We start from the raw sequence: 24,526 nt of genomic DNA on the forward strand, positions 1-24,526 counted from the left end.
TAATTTTGTACGCAATCGGCATTTCAGAACAAGAGACACAAAATCTTATTAAATGTAATGTAAGATTAAATCTATCCTGTATTTCATATTCTATTAAATGAGATTACGAGAGTTTAACTCTTAAAATAATTATTTCAACAAATAAGTTTAATTTTAATGACAAAAATTTTTAACAATAATTGTTACATACATAATTAATCAATAATAAATTAGGATATAAGACAAGATATTACAATATTAAATATAAGGTTATGTAATATATTAACATTAATTATTAACAACAAATACAAAGTTTTATAAATTATGAAAAATTTTTTCTTATTTTAAGCATAAAATATCAAATAAAAATCATTTCAACAATTGGACGATTATCTATCTATGAAAACTTTAATACTAATAAGTTTATTAAATTTTATATTATAGTGACATACAATATTTATCGTGAAGATATCGATAACATTGATTGGTCAATCATGGTTGTCGATATTGTAATGTCAGATTCTATAGAATCGATTAATGAAGAAAAAGCATGTAAGCTTCATTCAGCTTCATTCCTGATTATTTATTTGATTATTAGGTGATTCTGGCAAAAGAGAAAGAATTCGCAAATAACTTAATTCGCGTTCTTTTTGACGTTGTTCTTCAGTAATTTGTTCAAGGAAAATCGGTCCGGTGTAGTTCATCAAAGAGTATCCGATCGGTGCCAGGAAAAAGGTAATTATGGATAACATAATGATGTTCAAAGCCATTTCGAATTCCTCGTTTCCTTCGTTGTGCCGCAATTGTTCATACGCTAATGGCCCTAAAGCTGCCTTTAAATTTGAATTTATGAATTTTTGAATCGATAAATACAGATATTAATGAATATCTATTAATGGGATCAAGTCAAGTTTGAATAAGAAATTATATATACCAGATTTATATCCTTTATAAATAATTCGAAGGAAATAAGATTCGAAACCAATTAATTAAAGAATAAGATCAGATATTTCGAAAGTATAATGAATGAACTATATAATGAATTATATTAATGAATTATATTTTATGAATAATATTTGAATCTTATAAAATAAAATTTGAACATTAAATTGGATTTGCATTTATAAATATATATTCAACTTGATCCAATTATTATGTAATGTAATCAAAACTATATACCTGCAAAGTACCTTTTGGTATAGAAGCCGTAATTAAAAATAATCGTTCTTTCCATGTAAATGAACTAATTGACCATGCTACAATATAAGCAGTAATGCATCGTCCCTGTGCTCGTATATAACAAAAAATATATTTGTTCAAATTAATCGTGTAAACAGAGAATTTAATCAAATAAAATAGAATCTTGATTATTAGAACGAATCGATTATATTATCTTCTGTGACGAACAAATTAAAACATCATATTAACAAAACAATTATCTGAACTATATTTTGTATTTAGATTAATTTGTTCATCATGAATTTTTTAATATTTTTGTTATTTTTATTAATATAAAAAATTTTTGTTTTGACATAAAAGTAAATTTTTAGTTTGGAACAATATTTGTAGATTTTTTCAAAATCATATTTTTTTCCACCAGTTTCATATGTCTACAAGATGACTAGTATTTTGCTATATCACTGTCTTTCAAATGATTGCCATTAAAAAAAAAAATTAATAAATTTTTCAAATTAATTGAAATTCAAATATCTTTTGCTTCTTGTTGCTACCAAAGTTTTATTTTAATAATTAAAATTCTGTGTTAAAGTTTTATAAATTTACCATTAATCCAAACAGAATGCAAAATAAATGTAATCCAAATCTGGATATAGTCCACAGTGTTAAATCAATGTCAGCACCTATAATTCCGACCAAAATTGGTTGTGCCAGTTTCCAAAGTGTATGTATGATTCTTCGTAAATTAGCTGACTAAATATATTAGCAATTTTTATATGTATCAGAAAATGAACTTGAAAACTGATACTCACATCAAATTTATGCGATAAAATTTTCCAACCGGTTATGCTGATAAATGCCAACGTTAAAGTGGATAAAAATCCTGCACCGGAGATAGCTATCTTCGCAATTCCTGTTGTGCACATCAAAGAACCGAGTACCAAGCAGGTTACACGATACCGATCCACGTATCTCTAATTGATGTATTGGTAAATTAATTTAACAGTGATAAATAAAATAAAGCAAAAGATAGATAGATAGATATATAGATAGAGAAAGAGAAAGAGAGAAGCTAATAATAGCAAAAGAATAGTAGTAGAAAATAGTAAAAAAAAGGAGACACAAAATACCTACATGACTACGATGGGGGAAAAAGATGAAACAAATCCCTAAAAATATTCCTATTGAAAGGCCCAAAATTAAATCGCGAATACCGATGGATATATATAACCACCATTGAGTTTTATACTCATCTGAAAAAGAATTAATCATGGGAATGTTACGTTTTTCAACACAGGAAACAAAAAATTAACAAATAGAATTAAAAAATCGAAATTGAAATCGAATATATATCAAATATTAAAATCGATTAAAACTATAGAAAATAATTTTCTATTTTACTATTTGAAATCAAGAAAAGATTATGTTTTTATATTTTGTTTCAGCTTAATAACGAACGGTAGCCTACCGTTAGCGAAAACGATCGAAAAACAAATCACGAACAGGGAAATAACGTGCACAGCTTCGATGCAAGCAGCAGTGCAGAGAATTGTGTCTAGTCTTTTAGCTTCTCCATAACCTTGTTCGATTAAAGCTAGGAGAGTGCTCATGATCACCACTGGCGATATACCACTAAGTATTGCTCTTTGTGCCAATATACGAAAATGAAAAAATTATAATAGGAGGATAATAAGAGAAGAAAAAAACAATAGGAGAAAAATTATGGCATAATATATATAGTACATTTACTTTTGACTGGTCACTCACCCAGTCATAAAGGACCATTCCCAATGAAATAACAAAATGAATCTGCAATATGCTGTGATTATGAGTATTTCGATTGAAGAAGGAATGATGGCCAAAATTATTATGAACATTGTATTCTTGGTTATACTGGTGAACGACAACTGAAGTCCAAAACGTATCATGATAATGGTTATACAAAATGTTCTCATCTTACTGGTTGTTGAGATACCAAGTTCTTCGCGAATATTGTAAAGTCCGGAATTGCGAACGATCAAGCCAGCGAGTAACATTCCAAGCATGGGTGGAAGTTTTACATATGGAATAATCGAAAAAAAATTGCCAAGACAATAAGAAAATATTGCAAGAAAGTATAAACCAAAACCATCGTTGTTTGGTATCATCGTTTTGTCGAATAAAAAATACAACACTGCCCAAGCCATTATTATTATGCCTAAGTAAGTTGTTATATCAAACAAATTTGCCCAAGTTACACGATCGAATCCAAAAAACTGTACAACCGGTTTCGTTATAAGCATGTTTCGTATCACGGGATGAAATATAGTTATTCGATGACAACACGTGATATCTTCATATTCTTCATCCATTTTCTTAATTTTTAATTTTTTTTTATCACACTTTAATCGATCAAGATCTTTCTTTTTTCTATTCAATCGTTCCAAGTTGATATATTCGTTACTCTCTACAAGGCGTGACTGATTTTGTTATCGAGGTTATGTCTCTCTTCGATTGTTTCCTTCGACTTCGAAGTATTGATCGATACTTCAATCGAAGAATATTCATAATCGATTTATCATTGAATTTTCGAAATTATGTATGTAAAAATATTAATACAAGTATATGTAAACAAATAGATTTTAAAATATATACAATACAATATATATAATTTAATTTTTTAAGTATTTCTGATCTGAATTTTAATTTTTTCTTTCAAATAAAAAAAATATTATTCTATTTTAATAAATGGAAAATCTAATAATCACAGTATGGAAAATTAAAATCTATTGGTATCAATTTTAAATTAAATTTGATGATTTTTTTTTTTTATGAAAATTGCAAAATTATGTCAAGTTCTGTAAGATATAGATATACATATATTATAGATATATATGCATTATCTTAGCCCTTCTTGGTGAATACTCTTAGCTCCTATTGGTTTTACTTGGCCTTTCTTCTTCCCTCTTGTTCCACTTACCTCGATTCGTATATAGGATTCACGCGCTAGTTACAATACAAATCCCATCTTCTTTCAAATGCCGTCAAACTATAATCGTTAACATTTCTCTCCACATTTTCATTTCAAAAAGAAAATTTGCAACTTGTTAAATTACAATCAAAATTTAAATTTACAATCGATAAATCGTTCTATTATCTCATTTTTTCATCGTATTCTTTTCTCTTTCCCTTTTATCGCTCTTTTCTTCTATTTTTTTTTTTTTTTTTTTGCCAAAAGCGCATCGTAAACAATTAATCACTGTTTAGACTGAATAAATGTAAATGTGATTTCGGTGAAAACGTTAGAGTAATCCAAGCATGTTTCTGTCATCGGGTCTTTGACCCGAGCAAAACCACTTAAATCACCAGGTATTGAATTTGTGTCTGGCTGGGAAAATAGCACTCTTGGAAAATGAATATCTATTTTGGTTGTTGAAACGACGCAGTCGTTCGTACCAATAGGTAGTCGGACGTCAAGTGGATTTCAGGTTATTGAACCTGCTCATTGATCCTTTTCCGTGTATACCGACGCGCGTTTGCCGTCGAGTTATCGCGAAAGCAGCGCCTATAACCAACACCTTAGCTCCAATTTCGCTGACACTGCGACTAATTATTGTTAGGGGCCGAGTTCAAGATATCGAGTCTATCGATATCGATCAACGCCAGTATCGATATATATCAAAGTTTTAGATTATATTATTTTTCAATATTTTTTAACAGGATATTAACACCAATAATACTTTCTCTAATCATATTTTTGCTTTTATTTTATCATTAAATCGCAAATCAATATCACAATTTTGATTGTGACGTTTAAAAGTTAATCAAATAAATATTGAAATGTTTATAAAGTAGAAAATCAATATTTTCTCAAAATAATAAATATTGATTAAGCTTTTAAATCTTGAATCGTGTATTTAATCTTATTTATCAATCATCATAATAATCCATCAATTGAAGAGATAAGAGATATTAATTTATCCTTAATTCGTACATTTTACTGTTATTACAGTAAGATCGATTCCAAGTTACTTGCAATGCACGATGCATAGAACAAAAGAGAAAGCAGAAAGGAGAAAGAAGAAAAGAAAGATATATCTATGACCATTATTTCTGGAAAATTTACATACATGCATCTGTCAGCTAGTTCTCGACAAACTGTCGCAATGCGCCGCGTCGCTTGATTCACCCATGCATTCGTATCGCGAGACGACTATCAAATAATGACAGAGCGCAAACATCAACATGTTTCGACTATTTTACACGTACTTTTTCATTAATTATACATTTATTCCGTGTTTTTTCAACATTTTTATCTCATTCTTAAATTCGAAATAGAAAAGCAGTTTGAAAAAATTCAGGATGGCAATGATTAAATTATAAAGTCTATATACAGTTCATTTAGGAGTAAAATTATTTTTGAGAATGAATCTGAAGATATTCAAATTACAACTTAATAAAATAATATCTCAAAACAATGAAATTTTTATTCTCGAGAATGGACTGGTGGATTTTAAACTACGGTGATGATCGTACATCTTCTCGAAAATATATATATATTCGTAAAATATGTGCTAGCCTTCGTATCGCTTTACATATCGCGTCTCTCGCGTTTTGTGTTCGTCCATTTGCCATTTGCTCGTCCATCCCTCGTGCTCCACGTTGTCTGTTTATCCGTTCATCTCTCTACCCCTGACATCTCTCATCCCTCTCTTCTTTTGTCTGCCTGTTAACCAAAGATCCTTTTTGCGCGCTTCAACTAGTTACCGTAGGTAAAACATGCTCCAGAGAACATTGTTTCTCATTTTCCTAACGACATACCCATCTTGACATTTCACATCTGCAAAGATTCGATCTCCATTACCTGTGTATAAAACTGAAACTAAATTCGTCTCTCGTTCGTTGCAAAAAATTTGCAAACAACTTTTCCGGCCGAGTATTTTTCGTATTCACCTTTTTCTCCTTCTACGTTCTAACTCTTTCGACCGGTAAATCTTTCTGAGAACGGTAACCGTCGCTCTCGCTCGGTTGTTTATTAGCGATGATTTTAATCTCGACAAAAGAGAGGAGCCAAAGAAAGAAAGACCGAGTTAGGAAGCGAAGAACAAGGGCGAAAAAAAGGCTTTTCTTCTTTTGATGCGCCTACTTAGCGTACACGGGGTCCGCGTTTCCTGTCGCACGCGTGGAAAGAGTACCCTCGAAAACTGGCCGTAACGACCGGTAACCCCATCCTAAACGAAGCCTTAAAGAGGGAAGGGCAGGGTAGGTAACCGTGTAACAAGAGGCTGTGCAAAAGGGTTGAAGAGTCGCGAAACCATGAAGGGGAAGCACGAACCGACGTCTACGGATACGACGTGACGTGGCTGTATTGTAACTCAAGAGTTTTCTTGCACTCGTCATCCGTCCTTCTGCTCCTCTATACATTTGTGCGTAAAACTGTTTTCCACATCTTGTTCCGTTTCCTTCGATTTTAGCCACGTAATCACGCTTCGTGTAAAACATTCTGATTTAATTGTCAATTTCATACGTTTACAATAAAACCTTCTCCTTGTTATTTTATTTAGATCAAATATCATCAATAATATTATTTGAAAACTCATGAAGAATTATGAATCCATGAAATCAAAAATGTTTTTTGATTTCTAGGAAATCAATTATTCGTATAATTTTTTTTTGAAGAAAAAAGGATATTTCCTTTCTTGAAAATGGAGGATTGGAATTCTGGGAATCAAAGGTGAATTTGAATTGTGCAGTCTCTAGGAATAATGTAAAGTACATAGGGTAAATTTTGTTGACGTATCAAAATTAGAGTCACGTATAAGTCCTTGAAGAGGAACTAAGGAAGGGAGGGAAATAGGGACAAAGCGAGACTAAGGTCTTGAGTCGAGGGTAAACTATAAAGGGCAGACAGTCGAGTAGAAGATATCACGATTAGGACGGATTTATTTTTGTACGGATCGTCTTTATTTTATCGAATGTGCATTCTGATGAATGTAACGTGTAATAAATTGCAATCTTTTAATTTTCATGAAATACGTGCTGCATTGGAAGAAAAGGTATATTTCTCTTTCGAACGACTACGAAACACGATTATACGGAATATTATTGGACAGTGGTAAGCGTAGGCAGATGGAGGAAATGTTGGACTATGTCCAACCGGATGATAGCCTAAGCTTGATTAATTACCCAACGATCAATTGTGTTTTATAATATTTATGTACCGTAAAAATTTGGCGTAACATCGCTGGACACTTTTAATTTAATTTATTTGCATACGATGATGATGATAATGATGGTATTTGGATGATAACACGCTTCGTTATCAATTAGAATTTCAAATATTATCTTTGTGTTAAAAAAGGTACAATTTTTAGACTATTAATTCGAAATTAACACAGGCAAACAAATATCAATTATTTATATAGTTGCCTTGGAAGATTAAATGTATATCACTTTCAAAAATCTCACGTGTTTAATTTTAACTCTTTAATTTTATCTTCGTTTTATGTACTCTTATTCCAGTGTCAATATTCTTAATATCTTCTTCTCTTATCTGATCTGAAACATTAGATTCGTTAATTATATAATTGATTATAAAGATATATAAATATACAACACGTGGTAATTCTTTATATCAGATTTGTTGAAGTAAAATTTTATATTTTATTGCAAATAAATTTTTCAAGCGTTCAAATGTGTCGTGTCGAATTGTAAATGAAATTATTGGACAATTAATAAGAAGAAGGAAATAAAAAAAATAAATCGAGAAAACAAAAAAAAAAACAAAAGAAAACAAACTGAATCGTTTGAATTGAGCGTCACTGAAACTTCGATGAACGACGTCGGGAGGAAGCAGCGCCTCTCTTCGGATAGCTACATACAGAGTCTAGCGTTCGGGCGCATTCGGTTTTCCTGCCACGAAGTTGCCAATGAGTGGCGCGACGCACATAGGTTCGCGTTGCCAGTCACCGACGGAGCTTGATCGTCTACGTGCCTCTTTAAATCAGCAAGTTTACAGTTGTGATCGAGAACATTTTTCCAATCACAATCGAATATCTTCCGATGCTCCCTACACCGTCTCAAAAATGATATTTTAACATTTGTGTAAAACTTAAATTCAACGTAAATTCTGTTAGCAACGTTGAATATGTCTAAAATCGCTCTGAAACTATATCGATCCAATGTTCGGGTGAAGTGAATACGAACGTGTAGCTGTGTAGAATTGTGTAGCGTCGTCGCGTCATTCCGCGCCACTCGCCGATTTGTTTTGACATGTGTGTGTTCTGCCATATTGGATTAACACGTCGTGTATTAAGGGCTAAATAAGCGCGAGTTTCGCGCTAAAAAGGTATGTTTATTCTCATATCTGATCCATATTTCTTTAATATAAAAACTGATCAATAAGGATGGTATTTTCGCGACGTGTTTATTCAAACAAAAACATTGTCGAAAATGACGAATCTAGATAAATTCTTTTGATACACTGTATTTCACTAATAATTATATTTCTCTTGATTTCGATATACTTGTATGTAAAGAAAAATTTATACCGTAATGTCGAAAAATGGCCGTCGCGTCCTTTCTATTTGATTTGTATGGCCTAACTATAAGAAATATAAAAAAAAACTTTTAAATTAGAATTACGAGGTAAATATTTTTTCGATAAAAAAATTTATATAATATAAATATATAAATATATTTACAATTTTAGAAGAAAAACAATTTATCGAGCTTGTGGTATGATTATAGCATGTTGATATTCGTGTCAAGGTTCACGAATATATTTATCGAATAATTAAACATTCAAGGAACCGTTTTAAAATGGTTGATTGAAATGATCAATTCAAATTCAAAAAATTAAAAAAGAAATTAATTGTTAACTTTCGTGCTTTTCCAAATGATCTTTCCTAAAATGGTTGAATTTTCATTTTCTTTCTCGACGTCAACGATCTTTACTTTCGTTTTCCTTTCCTATGGAAAGTATACCAATGTGCATCTGTTTGACATATATATAAATTTTGAACAAATCTGATAGAGCCAAGAATATCTAACTATATATATAAGATTAAGTAATCGAAGATAAAACGAATGCTGATCCTTTTTTAAATAATTGTCGTTGCAGTCCTGCTGCTTTCGTTGTTCATTGTCATCGATGGGTGCGATTCTTTTAGCCTGTGCAACAACTTACGTAATACAATTGCTAATACATATCGTACAGCTTGGTCATCGCAATTCTAATGATTCATCTTTTACCACCACAAGATTTTTCCGATTGTTTTTCTCGATTCAAGTTCACACCGAGTTTGCGAAAGGCTAAAGCGCCTTATTGATAACAATCTACGATCCGTCATTTTATACAAATATTTGCAACACGAATCATTATACGATAACTCGTCGAATTATAAATTAAAAAAAAAAGCTTATTAAAAATTATATTATTGCACGTCTGTTCTGTGAAAAAAGAATATGCAAGCATTGAACGTGACCCGGTTTACCTAAGTTATTCTTAGGCAAAGGCATTCGTTTCTTGTGTGTATGAGCGTGCGCGCGCGCGCGCGTACAACCGTTTATACATATATATATATATATATATATACGTTCACACAGAATCGAATTTAAGGAAATTAAAAAAATGATAATAACATCTTTTCCGGTTTCTTAATTTTCAATATGCAATCATTGATAATATAATGTTGTTAATTAAAAGCTTGCGTTTAATCTCACACTTTATGTCTCGGGACGTCGGGATACTCGAAGAACTCGTACATGAAATGAGTTTCTTCTTAATTAACCAACTTAATTAATGGGAAAAAAGACAGTTCATCTCGTGGGATTAGCTGCTTTCTTGAATCAATCCCAAATGATTTGTCTTAAATTTAGACCAGTTTTTTTTTTTCGTCATGAGAGAATTCTTCAACCAACAATATTACATAAAGAATATTTCTCTCTATATATATATTTCAATTAATAATTTCAATAAATACGGAATATTACTATTTGTATTACGCAATTGTGTTCTTGTAACATTTAATCGATAGTATTTCGTTTACGTTGCAGAGCAATACTTTTTCGGGGCAACAATGGATCGTACAACGAGAATCGCGTGGATCATTTAAGGTACGAATTCGATATTAATAGAAAAAAAAATTTAAAAGACGAAGCTAATTAATCGTTTGGATTATTAATTTAAGATTGTTCCCGCGAAATCTTTTTTGCGCGATAGAAAACCTGCTATAGATATCATTAGGTTATTAGGTCGATTCGACAGAAGCACGTACTTGCATGTGTCATAGAACGAAGATTTCAAACACGAGATATTATTAGAATTAGCTTCCTCTGTTGAAATTTTGCTTCTCGCGCTTCCTTTTTCCCTTCCACTTCCCTGCCACGATTCGAAATAAAATCTATATTGATATTTAAAATTCGAATATTGAAATCAAATTTACGTAAACGTGTATAAATAAAGAATTTGTTATAAATTGTATTAAATACGAATTATCGAAATTATTCATTAATGAAAAAGAAAATGAGACGAAAAAAAGAAGAAAAAGAAAAGAAGAGAAGTCAAGAAATAACGATGAAAAAAAAAAAATAATGGAAAAGGTATCGAAATATTTTTAACGAAGATGCACGGTGTATATTTATTGAATGGGCCAGACGTTCGTACATTTAACGAATAAGCTCTTCCGTTTATGGCTCTCGAAGCAATTCGTGTGAGTGGAGATGCTGTTTGTTTGCAATTGTACATGCATCCGAAGTACGGTTTGAACGCGCAGTCTACAGGAATCTTCGATAGTTACTACATAACCTATACACACATAGAATCGAGTTTTGCTTACATTTGAATAGTCTCGAGTATACACTTCTGCTGCTACCACCGGGTGAACCGAGGGAAACTTACAAACCGGGAGAAAGTTTATTTCGTTTCATTTTGCAAAGCACGTAAGATGATTTCAAAATTGCATTTGAGAGTATCTTATCGCTCTGGTGATTTTAAAAAAAAAAAAAAATTATTAATTCCTTATTAATGATCAATTGAATTAATTACTTGCAACGAATAAGTTGAAACGAAGGTAGAAAACCGTGAGCAACATACCATCGATGAACGAAACGGTGAAACGCGGATGTTGCTCTCTCTTTTTCTCTTTCTCTTTCTCTAGCAACCTCGATGCAACGAATAAAAGATATGAGAACGTTGCGTCCTGCATTTCACACAACTCCAACACTGTCTTCTCGTTTTATTCTCAGACACGATCACTTCTTTTTGTCCAGGCAAGAATTTTCGACAATGTTATCAAATGACTTCTTCTGTAATATCCATTTCGTTTCATCATTTATTTATTCTTTTCAACTATCCATTTCCCTCTCTCCATTCATCTCCTTTACGTCAGTGACGATTTTAGCGTCGTAGGCAATCATCAAACAGCTACGCAATAAAAAGGCGACGCAAGCCTACACGATATTCCCCCTCCACTGAATTTTGAATATATATATATAAGTTGGCGCAATAAAATCGAATATCATAAACGTTTATCAAACAGATGCTGTTGTGACATTGTAAGAATTTATTCACTTGTATTGATTCATTCATTCGACATCAATGCCAAGTTTTTCTTTTTACTTTTCTATCTAGATTTATTTCGTCGCTTTCGTACTTTCTCCATTAGTACTCTTACGTAACGTTGCGCTTCACTTATCTTACCTGCGAGAAAATTATACACCATTACTCTAAATTGTGAATAGAAAGTATATATATATATATATCGTAAATTTGAAGTTTCGTCAATGCGAATATTTTTCTTACCGTTTTATCATATTCGTGACAGGGACAATGGTGATTGAATATGTAGCTTTACACGGTTGGTAAAGTAGGACAAACGTGTTCGTAAAATGACAATGAATAATATCAAATGGCTGTAATACTGCGCGCAAGATACGCATGTATAAACGTGCATAAAATTTAATTTTCTCTTTCGTATATCGTATGTTGCACGCTATGATTATGCAACGTTTGTAATTGCACAAAATCTATTTGTGTATGTGTTATTAAAACATCGTAAAATTTTTCGCACGAAAATTAATTTTTCACGGCGGTTGATTACAGGAAGCGAGTACATCTTGACTTATTAATCGAAAGATATATATATATATATAGAAGAATAAATTAAATAATTGATCGACGCATATCAAAATCAGAGAAATGGAATCTAAATTCGATCTCGCGGTATTCGAACCAAGAAATATCTTTGACACCTTTGATATATATATATATATATATCTTCGGAAATAGGGGAGCTAGGGGAAACGGTGCTGTTACGATCCCATTTTCATGCTGATAAGATCGATTTATATATACATGCTGTGATATTATACAATATATATATATATATATATATATACGTTTTCAACGTGGAAAGGTCGAATCAGTTCCTTCTCGAAAACGATCGCTTCTCTCGGTTGGAGGCAGATATCGATTCTCGACAGAGGCGGCTCTTGGTCAGGGAATTTGAAATACTTCTCTCGGTTATTTGGTCCGCCGATTTTGCATGCAAAACGTGTTCTCGCGTGACAGCCTCCACTGGATTACCATCGGATATAGGGCGACGATATCAAGGGATTTTATTCTTTGCAAGGCTATTGATTATTGCATTCTTCATATTCGCTACATTTTCACTTTTTTTTTCTCTCTCTTTCCAATTTTTCAATCTCTTCTTAATTTCAACTCTAATCTGTAACAAACATTTGAACGTTATTTAAATCCTAACCTATAATAAAACTAACTTATAACGAACGTTATTTAAATCCTAACCTATAATAACTTATTCTTTTTCAATGAAAAGAACATTGAAACTATTTTATATCGTATAATAAAATAAATTGATGTATTTGCAAGAAGAGGAAAAAAAAAGGAGAAGAAAAGAAATAAAAGATGGTAATTATAGTCGAGAAGGGAGTGGAGAAGACGCATTAAGCGTGATTTGTCGTATTACGATAAAGCTTCGGTGAAGGAAGATCTACATACCCCTAATTACAGTATTTATGAAAGTGCTGTGAAAGCTCTATAATACTCCAAAAATGGAGTGTTATAATTGCTCAGATTTCGAGTAAAAAAACGTGTAATTTGTTCGTCCAATGATTATAAATGTACAGCGTCGAAAGAACTTTTTATTTCATACCTATCTCTCTTTCTCTCTCTATAGAGAAGTAAAACAATTGTCTCATAATACATAAAATCTCCAAATATCTTTATTACTGAATTTTTGTTTCTATATACCGAATGCATCCGTTCAATTCAACGAACAATGTAGCAGAAATAATTACATCATTTATGTAATATATAAATCTTAATATCGAACAATAATAACGACATCCCTAAATGATTTTACCTATCTAATCCCAATTTATCGCTGCTTAAATAAAACTGATCGTTAAGTAAATCCAAGAGATTTTGCATTGTAAATTTTCGTAACGAATAACTTTAAAGGTTAATCACGACACAAAGCATCGAGAAAGAAAGAAAGAGAAAGAGTGCGCGAAGGGTAAAATCTTGCGACGAGAGAAGTGCAAGGGGTGGTTGAGTTGGCGAACAGACGAATACAACATAGACGGATAGATGGATAAAGATGAGCATACGCTTCGAGGCTGGTCTCGTAAAATATGCAAGCTGCAATCACGTCTCTTGAATAGAAAAGGTCAGGAACAGAGTGAAGGAGAAGGAGAAGAGTCGAGTAAGGGATAGCGAATGGAAGGAAGAGAGCGGACCGAGTGGTGGGGGAGGCGGCGAGTGAGAGAGACAGAAAGTGCGAGAGAGAGAGAGAGAGTGAGGGTGGATAGAGAAGTTGCGAAGTGAAGAGTGGAGGGGAAAGTGGAAAGAATAGCGAGTGGGGGGATGATAGCAAGCGTTGAGTGTAGAAGTAGAATCGTGGACCGAGACAGATACTACTGGCTACAGGAAGAAAAGGGTTCTGAGAGAGGAGACGGAAAGAGAGAAGGAGAGAAAGGTGGAAAAGAGAGGAGGAAAAAGCCGGGTATACCCTCCGCGCGTTTTGAAGAGCAGCGGTCGTAATACTGCTGAAACTGCGAGTCCCTCTTCGACTCGTTCTGCCACGTTCGCGAAAAATTTTCATAACTAACCGATCTAGCGTTGTGAATTTTTGTTTCTCCTTTTTTTTCTATTTTTTTTCCCCTATTTTTATGATATAATTGGTATATATGGAATTGATTTAACGACATAATCATCTTTGTTTATCTATTTATGATCTATATATTGAAATATATAAACAGTTTATCCATTAAAAAATTTAAATATAAATTATCAACATTGATTAATTACATTGCAATTTTAATTAGTAATTAATAAAAATACTCGTGCATTTTATATATATATAATTGCAATGTGATATTTTTATCCATGTATTGGATCAATTAATCCGCAATCTTTTTCTTAATCAATTGATATTTTGTAGACATAATATCAATTAAATATATAGATAAAGAAACGTAATATAAAGGCGAGATAACGAATCGAGGATATTTGAATTGCAAAACACGAGAGAGAGAGATGTTAATCTGGAAGGAGCAATCGATTACTTTACTTTTACTCCTTTCCGCCAGAACACCAATATTCACGGAATATTTTTGTTTGTTCCAGGTCGGGGGCGATCAATGCCCGATGGCGTGGACTGGAACGCAACGTTGGAGAAATCCTGCTCCAGAGTAAGTAGAACTCTTTATATAAAGGAGAAAAAAAATATCCCTTTTACTTTTCCTCGAGATAAATGTTGTTGCGTTCGATCAAATCAAAATAAGCTTCGATTGGTACAGCGAATCGAGTTTGAGAGAGAAAGAATATCTGGGGAGGGGAAAAAGTCAAAGTATCGGCTTGACATCGACATTGGCCTTCTTCGATCGATTCGAAACGCGCGGAGAAATCCGGATGGTAAAGTGGAGGCGAGTAATAGGCGAGTTCTTTCGACTGCGAAATCGATACGTATATACTCTTTTACTCTCCAATACTCCACCTTTCAATCTCGATGGAACGAGGACAGAGGCTTCTTGTGTTCGGCCATCTCTGATCTCGATTCGAGTGACTCTAATTACGATTGATCGAGAAGCGAACCTGAAAAAAGAAAAATTTCTATCGTTATTTCTTAAAATATTTTTAATTGTCGCTGTTAAAATAAAGTAATCAAATTTACCTCGGATCGTTTTCATTCTCTCTATTCATCTGGTTTATTTTTATTTTATTACTTCGACTCGAGAGAAAAGGAAAAAGAAATGAAAAGATCGCGGTGAAGAATGTCTTCCTCCTTTCCCATAATTCGATTGATAGGCGGCGGATTAATTATCAGTTATTGCTGCCGTTGATGATGGAAAAAGAAGCGAAAGAGAATGAGAATAGAAGCAAGGGATTGAGCAATGAGGAGGTATGAGGAACAGAGTGGAGGAGTAGAGTAGCTGTATCGGTAGCAGACCAATTAACTAGTTATAGGGCAGCTTTCATCGACTCGACAATCGGCCGGATCGATTCGGGGTGAATAACTTTTCTAGTCGAGTTTCTGCCGATATTGCGTAGAATCTCTATGACCGAGATGGATACGCACCGTCCGTTTCCGCTTGTTAAGCTTCTTTCATACCCGGTCGGTCTTGTAAATCGGCTCCACCACTTATTGATTCGCGAGGTATTCTCTAGCTCGGATAAATAGAGAAACAGAGGAGGAGAGGGATGGAAAAGGATGGAAGGGACGGATGTGAAAGGGAAGGGGGAGAGGATAGGTAGGTTCTTTGAATCCGTCGACTGGAAGGAATGTATTCTTGTAAGGAAAAAAAAAAAATATATCTCGCTATTGATATTATGCATTTGTTTTCTTCTCTATTATAATAGAGTAAGAATCGGTAATTGCACGATTTAATCGGATCGTTTGTGAACACGGAGCGATATCATGTCCCGATGTTAAAGATCTCTCTTGTATTCTTTTACCATATTGAATTTCATTTTCAAGTCGGAAAGGATTTATGTATGTATATCGTTTTAATGCAATACGTTGGAAAGGTATCGTATATATAGGAGAGGGGAGTTCAACGCCCTCTGGAAGTACACGAAGGTACTTACGTAGAGCCGATGTCACTTTATTCGATAATTGACAGCACTGAAAATCCTGTCAGACGTTAGCAATTGCATTATCTTGGAAGCTTCGCAGTTAATGTTACGTCCATCCTCGGAACTCGTATATCCTTCCCGGTAGGTACGGGTATTACGTAATTAGGTGTAGACGACAAGGACTCTCCCAAGAGTAGCTAACCTATGATGTTCCGTACGATACTTTGTCTTTGAAATTAATCGCTTTGAAATTAAACGGATTGGTTTCGTGTGTTCGTGTATACTTGGCGATTTAGAAATGCATGAGATATGTTTTAAAGACGTTAGGAAATGTGTGTATAGAAAAGTTAGGTTATGCTTGCAATCCTCCAGGTCTAGCCACCGAATAATTCGATGGAAAGTTTCAAAGTTAGGTTTGGATGTGATTAAGTCATTAGCCAGGGCGTTAAGGTGGGAGGATGCCGGAAGGGTTACGATCTTATTACATCAAATGAATTAATCGAAAATTATTTCGCTCGAGAAATATTGATCTCAGTTTAGATTTACATTCCCTTAAAAAAAAATATTTGTATCGTCATATTCACGATTTATTTTCAAAAGTTATTCACTATATAAAATCATCAAAAATAAGCTATATCGTCTTTTCTCTTATAATTCTTGTAACAAAATACGGATTAAAAATTAATGAATACATGGTTCTTTTAGCGCGAACAATTTTCAATTTACGATTTCGATCGAATCGTTTATTTTTTGTTTCTTGCGCAGAATAAAAAAAAAAGAAAAAAAAAAGAAGGACTTCATGACTGAGTTGCAATAGACTTTATCGCGAACTATGATTTAACTCATAAATTTATACCGTATACGTTGCATGTTATATTCACAACGCTATTACGAGCTATAGTTCTCTCCCGAGACAATATGCTAAATCAAATGGTAATTGCAGACACTGATGTAACGGGCTAACGATTAGTAATAAACCAAGGTATGACCGACACACCCATACCCCACCCGTACCGATATACTCGCGAAGAACCGCACATCCATCGCGCATCCTTTTAATCGATCGATATGGCGATTTAGGTCGATGAACCTGCTATCGTTCTACTCTATTAGTTTAGTTTTCAAATGGAGTGTATCGGTACTTAAACTCGTGCTGGTATTCGTGGCAAAACTGTATCGAGTTCACTTTGATAAATGGGTCGTTTCTCTCGTGTTAAATATCTCTCTCTCTATAGTTACCGATACATGGTAAAGCAACACGCGTCTTCGTCTCGAATGATAAAAAATAATTTTAATCATGATACAATCTACTTTGTTTCCTTTGTGACGTGTAATTTATAAATTAATAATATAAATTAGGTAACTTACCAACGGATCATCAATGTCACAAGTATATATGTCACATGTATGCGCGTACATGCGCGTTTATTGCGCGCATTGCCACGTTCGCTTCTATACCCTATATATATTGTATACGTGTACTATATACGTATACGTGTAGATAGGTGCGCGACGCAGGACACGCGTATCGACCACTGACCCATATCCGAAAACGGCTGCGCCGCTCGATACTCATCGATTCGTTGAATTAAATGAAACAATGTTTTCGCGAACAATAGCCCCTCCCTTTTCGTCATCTGCTTCCTTTTCCTTTGCTTTCACCAAAGGCGAAGTTGCATAGACACGTAAATGTAGATTCTGCACGCGTTCATTTTAGTTATCCTTTCTCTAAGAAGTAGACGAAAGATGCAGATAGAAGCAGGAAACTCGGTGATGATCATGCTACTTAAGTCTTCTTTCGTCTTTTTAACTTCTGATCATATGTTTCTTCGGGTAATTTCGAAGATTGTTACTTTCGTTCAAAATATATATTTTCAATTTCATTATTTTCTTTTTCATTTATTTTCGATTAATATCTCAATAAGTTGATGGAATATGGTCGATAAAAGTCGATTGGTTTTTTTCCAACTGATTTACCGATAAGAAAGGAAAAGCTCGAAGGGTAAAATCGATTCTTACCAAAGTTACCAAAAGTAACTAGAAGGTTCTGGAATTCTCGACCATCTCATTAGTTCGAACGGGGGTATAGAGAAATATCTGTCAGAATCAGAAATAATAACTTCTTGTTCAATTAACTTGTATCCACCTCGTCGAATACGAACTCAAAGGGTAGAAAAATAATTTTTCTCTTGTTTGTGTCCGTTCAACGTATACAAAATGTACGATTAAACAATGAGGCTGAACATTAATCAGAAAAGTTGACGAAAGATACGCCGAATTTACATCAATCAAGTAGAATTTTTCATTGTTGGGAAAGGAAATGATTGTCACCTGGTACGTAAACAATTCTAATTGGAAGGTAATCCAGGAACGAGCTCTCTTCGTAAATTGAGGTACTTTTTCCATGGAATTTCTAGCAATTGAAAGAGAAGAGGAAAAAAGGGGAAAAGGGGAAAAAGCGAGGCGACACGACGTTTACCTAATATCTCGTTCAGCTTTGAGTAATTTTACTGTTTGCGAAGACAATTTCATCGGTCGAAAGCTGATTAGAAAATTTTCTCCATTCCTTTTCCCGTACCTCTGCTAATGAGCAGATTCGAGTCATCGAATTGCTTTTGCACTCTTTGTGTTCAGATTGAAAGAGTTTCATTCAATTTTAACGTAACAATGTTCAATTAACAGAAACACAAAAACATTGTGACATTCAAAAGCACGTATATCTAAAAATATAGTCTATGATTGAAGATTATAGAAGATATTGAAGATATAGAATTAGAATTGAAGATAAACAAAATTAAAGTTATTTGGAAAATTTTTTATTCATCAAAGGCAAATGTTTCATATAATTTAAATAAAATATTCAAAAGTAATCATAAAAATAATTAAATATATCTGATATTTACCTAATAAAAGAAAATATAACAAAAAAATATAAATTTATTATTAATTTATACATATATATATTTGATTAAAATTTAAGTTTTATATACTTATGAACAATAATTGTAAATACATTTGAATTCAGGAGGTATTGATCTCAAACAGGATTGTGGATAATCGTGGTCACTCTTACCACCAGAATGGTTATCCGTGAAAGTTGTTTAGATAGTTTGGTCTAACATTTTTCATTGAATTTGTATCAATTTATATAAATAATATCGTACACGCTTCATGCCAAGTTGAAACCAAGTGATACGATTATCTTTATATTTTTTTCATATATCTCAAATAGAGAGAAATCAACTAAAACAGAAATCCATAAGCAGGTGCATAATATTAATCGTATTATAAGTATGAAAAAAAGAAAGGAATATCGAATGTCTAAACCAGCTTGGCGTTCTTTGAACCGCAGAAAGTAGACAAGATTATTTTACAAGCGAAATTCGAAGCTCTGTGGCGAAGATAAAAACGATCGATGAAAATTTACTATTGTGGAAAGTAATAAAATGAGATAACACCGAGGTACAAATTCGTCGCGATAATTTAAAATTTGTAAAATTGTACGAACGATGTTGGAATGATTCTTCGACGAAAAATGAAAAAAGAAAAAAAAAAAGAAAATATTCGTGATTTTTATTCCAGCAACTTTCAAACAATTATGATCTTGAATTATGAATCAAACGTTAACGAATCTGACGATGACGAACTACTGCTGTGCTTCGTACCGTAACGTTGAAAAATCGAACAAGGAAGCAAAAAAAAAAAAAAAAATGAAGAGAGATTGGGAAAGGAGAGAGAAATGGTCTTTGTTCTACGTTAAAAAAATTTCTCTTTGAATAACCTTTCGAAAAACGATTTTTCTCAAATTTCCTCGCTTTCTTGTTTAATCAATTATTTTTCATCCTCTTTACATAACATTATTTTTCTATTTGCACAAATCTCTTAGTGAATAAATAAATTGAATCGTCCTCTCTTAACAATGCAGTTATATCGCAATTATAATGACCTACCACGAACAAACGATAGAAATGAGGAAGCGAAGAGGAAAAAGAATCGAAAGAAGTGGTTGTCATGTTGCAATTACGAGACAGTTTTTCTATCTGTAATAACTATTGTACCATTGTGTAAGAGAAGACACAAGATAACCCCGCGCACGTTCGAAGACATAATAAAAGTTAAACGAGTATCAAAGAGGTGGTCAAGAAATTGTTGTCTGGGTCCTCTTTCAACGAAACGTGAAACGACGACCGTATATATGCTGTGATTCTCGATGAAAGAGAGAACAAATGGATCAATGATTAGTTGGAATAATAAGCGAGTTTTTTTCCCTCCCATCCCATTCATCTCGACGACAAAGTCGTCTCTCGATGGTTGTATTTCCACGGTAATTAACAATCGCGATTACCACTAACCAAAGACCGCATTGCGTCAGTACGCGCGAGTAGGTTTATCGGTACCGCCTTGCAATTTTCCTCGCCAACCATCCCTCGTTTCCTCGCTACTCTCGCTATTTCTCTCACCCACCCACCACCTGATACTCCTCTTTGCTCCCCCTGACCTCTACGCGTCCTTTCCTCCCTATCCGACCCCTCTTACCCGTGCCAATCCTTTCTCTCCCTTTTCCGCTTCACCCTTTCCCTTCTCCTATTCGGCGCCGACCTCCTCAATCTCGACGTTATATTCTCTGCCATTACTACCATCACCACATTATCGACATGCACAATAACGTTTCCGTCATCCTTTCACTGTTTTTCGATATTTTTTGATAGTTATTCAATACGAGACACTCCGCGTTAAGTTTGATTCAATGTATATTTGATCGTTCAAATGGATTCACATCGAATATTATAGGTTATAATCGAAACGTATTCGTTTTCCGGTTGAAAATTTTTGATCAAATAACCTGTACATATTACGTGTTGCTCGGAGATTTCTTTATAAAGAACGAGAGATCTGATTGGATATTTCTGATAGTTCGAATACGATCATAAAAATGGGAACGTTTATTGGCCGAAAATAAGATCGAATAAAATCGCTTCCCTTCCTTCTATGCCGTTCCTACTGCCATCTTCTCAGCTCCCTAGAGTACTATACGTTGCTGGGGAGAAGCCCTCAATAAGAAATGCGGTTGTTTGATTGGTTATTTCTGATATATACATCGAATAAAATCATAAAAATACGAATACCTATTGGTAGAAAATTCCCCGATATACGAATAGAATTTTAACGTAAGATATTTTAAACAAAAAGTTCAAACTAACATTAATATAAAAAAAATATATTATTATCAATATTTATAGCATAATTTATTTCATCTTCTATCGATTTTTTAATATTCGTTATTCTTGTGTCATCCAAGAGAATTTCATCTCACTGTATATATATATATATATAAAACGAAATAGTAAAATCGAATCAATCTAACGGAGAAGAAATTATACTATGTTTGACAAGGAAAAGTAAACAGATCTTATGCATGATCTCTATAGAATCGAACGATACGTTTGTTCCAGAGGTGACGATGTACAACGATCGATCGAGCTGCTGGACAAAGTGCTCTCAGAGTACGACGAGCACGAAGCAGAGGGCGAAGGTGGTGGAGGCGTCGGCGTCGGCGTCGGCAGTGGCGGTGGCGGCGGCGGTGACGGTAGTGGAGGTGGGAGCGGCGGAGGTGTTGGGGATTGTGGCAGCAGCACCGAACCAAGTATTGGTCTCACACCTGACGACGAAAGTCCGTCCTTAGGTATCTTTTATCCCTTTTTCGTTTTTTTTTCCCCTTTCTTTCCTTTCCGTTCTCCTTCACGCCATCTTCCGTTTTATTTCCTTCTTTCATCACTATGACCTTCGCGATAATATTGATACTCTGTTTACTTTTTTTATTTTTTCTACTTTTTTCATCCTTCTCTTTTCATCCATTTTCCGTACATCATTCATGCTCATCGAATCTTGTCACACGATCAAGCTTGATGGTATTGATCGAAAATTAATATTGGATTGATGCATATGAAATGTAATTTTTTAAAAATAAAATTTTAATTATTTTAATTATATATTTAATTATATATCTCTAAAGTATCAAATATATTTAAATTAAATTTATTTATATATATTTAATTGAAGAGTTTTTTTTAAATAATTCATTGATTGATTAAAAAGTTATTCATTTTGTATATGTAGATTAATTAAAAGATGATTTTAAATTTGTATATGAAAATTATAAATATTATGATAAATTTTATTAAATATATATCTAGTTTTCAGAATATGCAATTTATTATACATTTCTTTTTGCTTAATAGAGTAGATAGACAATAAAAAAGAAATTTAAGTAATAACTCTTGAGTTCAAATTTTAAAGAAATACAATTTTATGTGCATTAATCTAATATTATCGAATTTTTTTCTAATTCTAAAATGACTTCTTCGTATAATATAGACAAAATGAATAATATATGTTTAAAAAATATGAAGGAAAAAATGTCATCTACATTTAAATAAAACTTATTGATATTTTCATTATATTAGAAAAACCATCCAAAAAATATAAAGTAAAAATCAACAATTTCATTTAAATTAGGAAGAATATAAGTAAAAGATTTATTAGAAATTTTATTTTAAAATTTTATTTTAAAATTTGAAAAGAACAAAAAACGATCATGTAACAAGTATTTGTATAACATGAAGGAACGGAAATTCGATCTTTTTGAAAAAAAAAAAAAAATGAAAATGGTTCGAGATTAATGGATAATACGGAGGAAGAAAATTCGATCGAAGTAGAAGGTGTTTGCAGGGAAACAACAATAATGGTAATCCATCGAAATATGTATTTCGAAAGATATGTATCCTTTCGATCGCGATGAAGATAAAATTTATAAGAATGCACGCTCTCTTGACAGGACATCAATCCGAGGACGACGGTTACATGAGTATGAATGGACGGAAAGCGAAGATGGCTCTGGTAGCACTGCGTCCGGTTCCAGATTGTCCAGAGCCACAGGATCTAGCGGGTATATCTACCCAAGAATTTCCACCACCGCCTGAAGAAGCCGAACGAATCATCTCTACTTTGTTGCCCATGTAAGTTCAATATTTCTAACTGTTGAAACTGTATATTAAACTATTTTTAAGGAAAGTATTAATTCTCTGATCAATTTCTTTCAATCAATTAATAGGTACAATACAGGTAATCGACTCTGGATCATTTGTGACTCTATACTGTACCACTGCTGTACAGAGTATTAATATAATATTAATGAACGACCTTTAAAAGATCAATAGATACTAAATCAAGCATAAAAATTGTTGCAAGAATGTCAATTAAGGCTTATTTATTAAATTGAATGAACAATTTGATAGATAGATAATACAAAAAATAAAAGAAGATAAATCTTTTCTTTCCTTTATCGTTTAATTATTCTTTTATTGATTTTGCATTGATTACTCTTCAATTGTGATTAGAGAGATAATTATATTTTATACTATTTAAATCGTTAAAGATAGAGGTCAGATAAGTATTAATGGATGCAACAATATAACGTTTCTGTATAGCATACTAAGCATAGAAACGTGACATTCATATCCTCGAGAGCAATAGACATGCTATAAACTCTCGACATATGTGCAATTAGTGAGCATCAGAATCGTTTCTTTTTTTTTTTTGTGTGTTTAATATCTGTTCATTGATTTGTGGAATCAATTATATTATATTAGTTCTTTCTACGTATAATTCTATATATATATGGCTAATAAATTTGTAAGAAGATTATTCATAGTCAAAGTCAATAATTCATTGATCATGTCATTACTTATTCCTTCTTGTATTTTTAAAAATACAAGAAGTTATAATAAAAAATTTATATCAGAATATTAATAATTAAAGTTTAAATCAAGCTCGAGTTAGAATTTTTAAAAATAATTGCTCTACATAATTCATTAAAAAACAATATTAATTTTGCATGGAAACAATGTACAGTAATTATTACATACATCAACAAAATAAAACTTCTTTTCTTTTCTATTTTATTATTCTTATTATTTTTTTCCTTTTTTGTTTTTATGAAAATTAAACATATAGATCCAAATTATGCAAATCTGTTAATATTTAAAGTATAACTTATTATGGATATAATATTATTAATACAATCAATTGCAAAAATTAATACAAATTCTAATGCAAATTCATTGTAACCATAGGGTATCGCCTGGAAATTCTTCAAAACGAAACGGCCATCCATCAACTCGTCGAAGCGGACGACAACAGTGGATGATAGCTATGGAGGATAGTATACGACACGGAAATGGTACTGTTACTACTCAAACAACTCTCGTGAGTATCCAACGAGCATTCTCGATC

At 32.9% G+C, this 24,526-nt stretch overlaps 2 protein-coding genes and 1 long non-coding RNA gene across 11 annotated transcripts in view; 1 reads left to right on the forward strand and 2 right to left on the reverse strand.

Moving 5' to 3' along the window:
* Positions 1 to 313: 313 nt before the first annotated feature.
* On the reverse strand, positions 314 to 3,757 carry LOC725900 (sodium/hydrogen exchanger 9B1). Its single transcript, XM_026442426.1, has 7 exons — positions 2,923 to 3,757; positions 2,624 to 2,799; positions 2,290 to 2,408; positions 1,968 to 2,129; positions 1,762 to 1,908; positions 1,159 to 1,263; positions 314 to 812 (listed from the first exon to the last, which is right to left on the reverse strand). The coding sequence occupies exons 1-7, from the start codon at positions 3,504 to 3,506 to the stop codon at positions 549 to 551; spliced, it is 1,557 nt and encodes a 518-aa protein (XP_026298211.1). The 5' UTR covers positions 3,507 to 3,757; the 3' UTR covers positions 314 to 548.
* A 4,305-nt stretch (positions 3,758 to 8,062) lies between these two features.
* Positions 8,063 to 24,526, forward strand: part of LOC408957 — a 32,832-nt gene continuing 16,368 nt past the window's right edge. For 4 of the 9 annotated variants that reach the window (XR_001703844.2, XR_001703845.2, XR_003305209.1 and 1 more), the window contains exons 1-6: positions 8,063 to 8,482; positions 10,192 to 10,251; positions 14,786 to 14,850; positions 21,688 to 21,917; positions 23,070 to 23,250; positions 24,367 to 24,499. Coding sequence is in view for 3 of the 9 variants with exons in the window: in XM_016913369.2 (XP_016768858.2) it covers positions 14,807 to 14,850; positions 21,688 to 21,917; positions 23,070 to 23,250; positions 24,367 to 24,499 (588 nt within the window). In the remaining 6 variants the exon portion in view is untranslated. The remainder of the gene's footprint in view (positions 8,483 to 10,191; positions 10,252 to 14,785; positions 14,851 to 21,687; positions 21,918 to 23,069; positions 23,251 to 24,366; positions 24,500 to 24,526) is intronic. The other 5 variants (XR_001703842.2, XR_001703843.2, XM_016913369.2 and 2 more) reach the window with 2 other exon arrangements.
* Positions 10,707 to 19,057, reverse strand: LOC113218952. The gene is made up of 5 exons (XR_003305211.1): positions 15,333 to 19,057; positions 15,156 to 15,253; positions 11,939 to 12,863; positions 11,231 to 11,836; positions 10,707 to 11,118 (listed from the first exon to the last, which is right to left on the reverse strand). It is a non-coding gene; the product is annotated as an uncharacterized LOC113218952 (long non-coding RNA).

The sequence above is a fragment of the Apis mellifera genome, linkage group LG8, assembly GCF_003254395.2.
Source record: "Apis mellifera strain DH4 linkage group LG8, Amel_HAv3.1, whole genome shotgun sequence".
NCBI lineage: Eukaryota > Metazoa > Arthropoda > Insecta > Hymenoptera > Apidae > Apis > Apis mellifera.

Coding starts and splice junctions, on each gene's coding strand:
- LOC725900 (XM_026442426.1), bottom strand. CDS start 3,506: ATGGATGAAGAATATGAAGATATCACGTGTTGTCATCGAATAACTATA. Junction 2,800..2,922: donor GAATGGTCCTTTATGACTGG/GTGAGTGACCAG, acceptor ATTGGCACAAAG/AGCAATACTTAGTGGTATAT. Junction 813..1,158: donor TACCAAAAGGTACTTTGCAG/GTATATAGTTTT, acceptor TCAAATTTAAAG/GCAGCTTTAGGGCCATTAGC.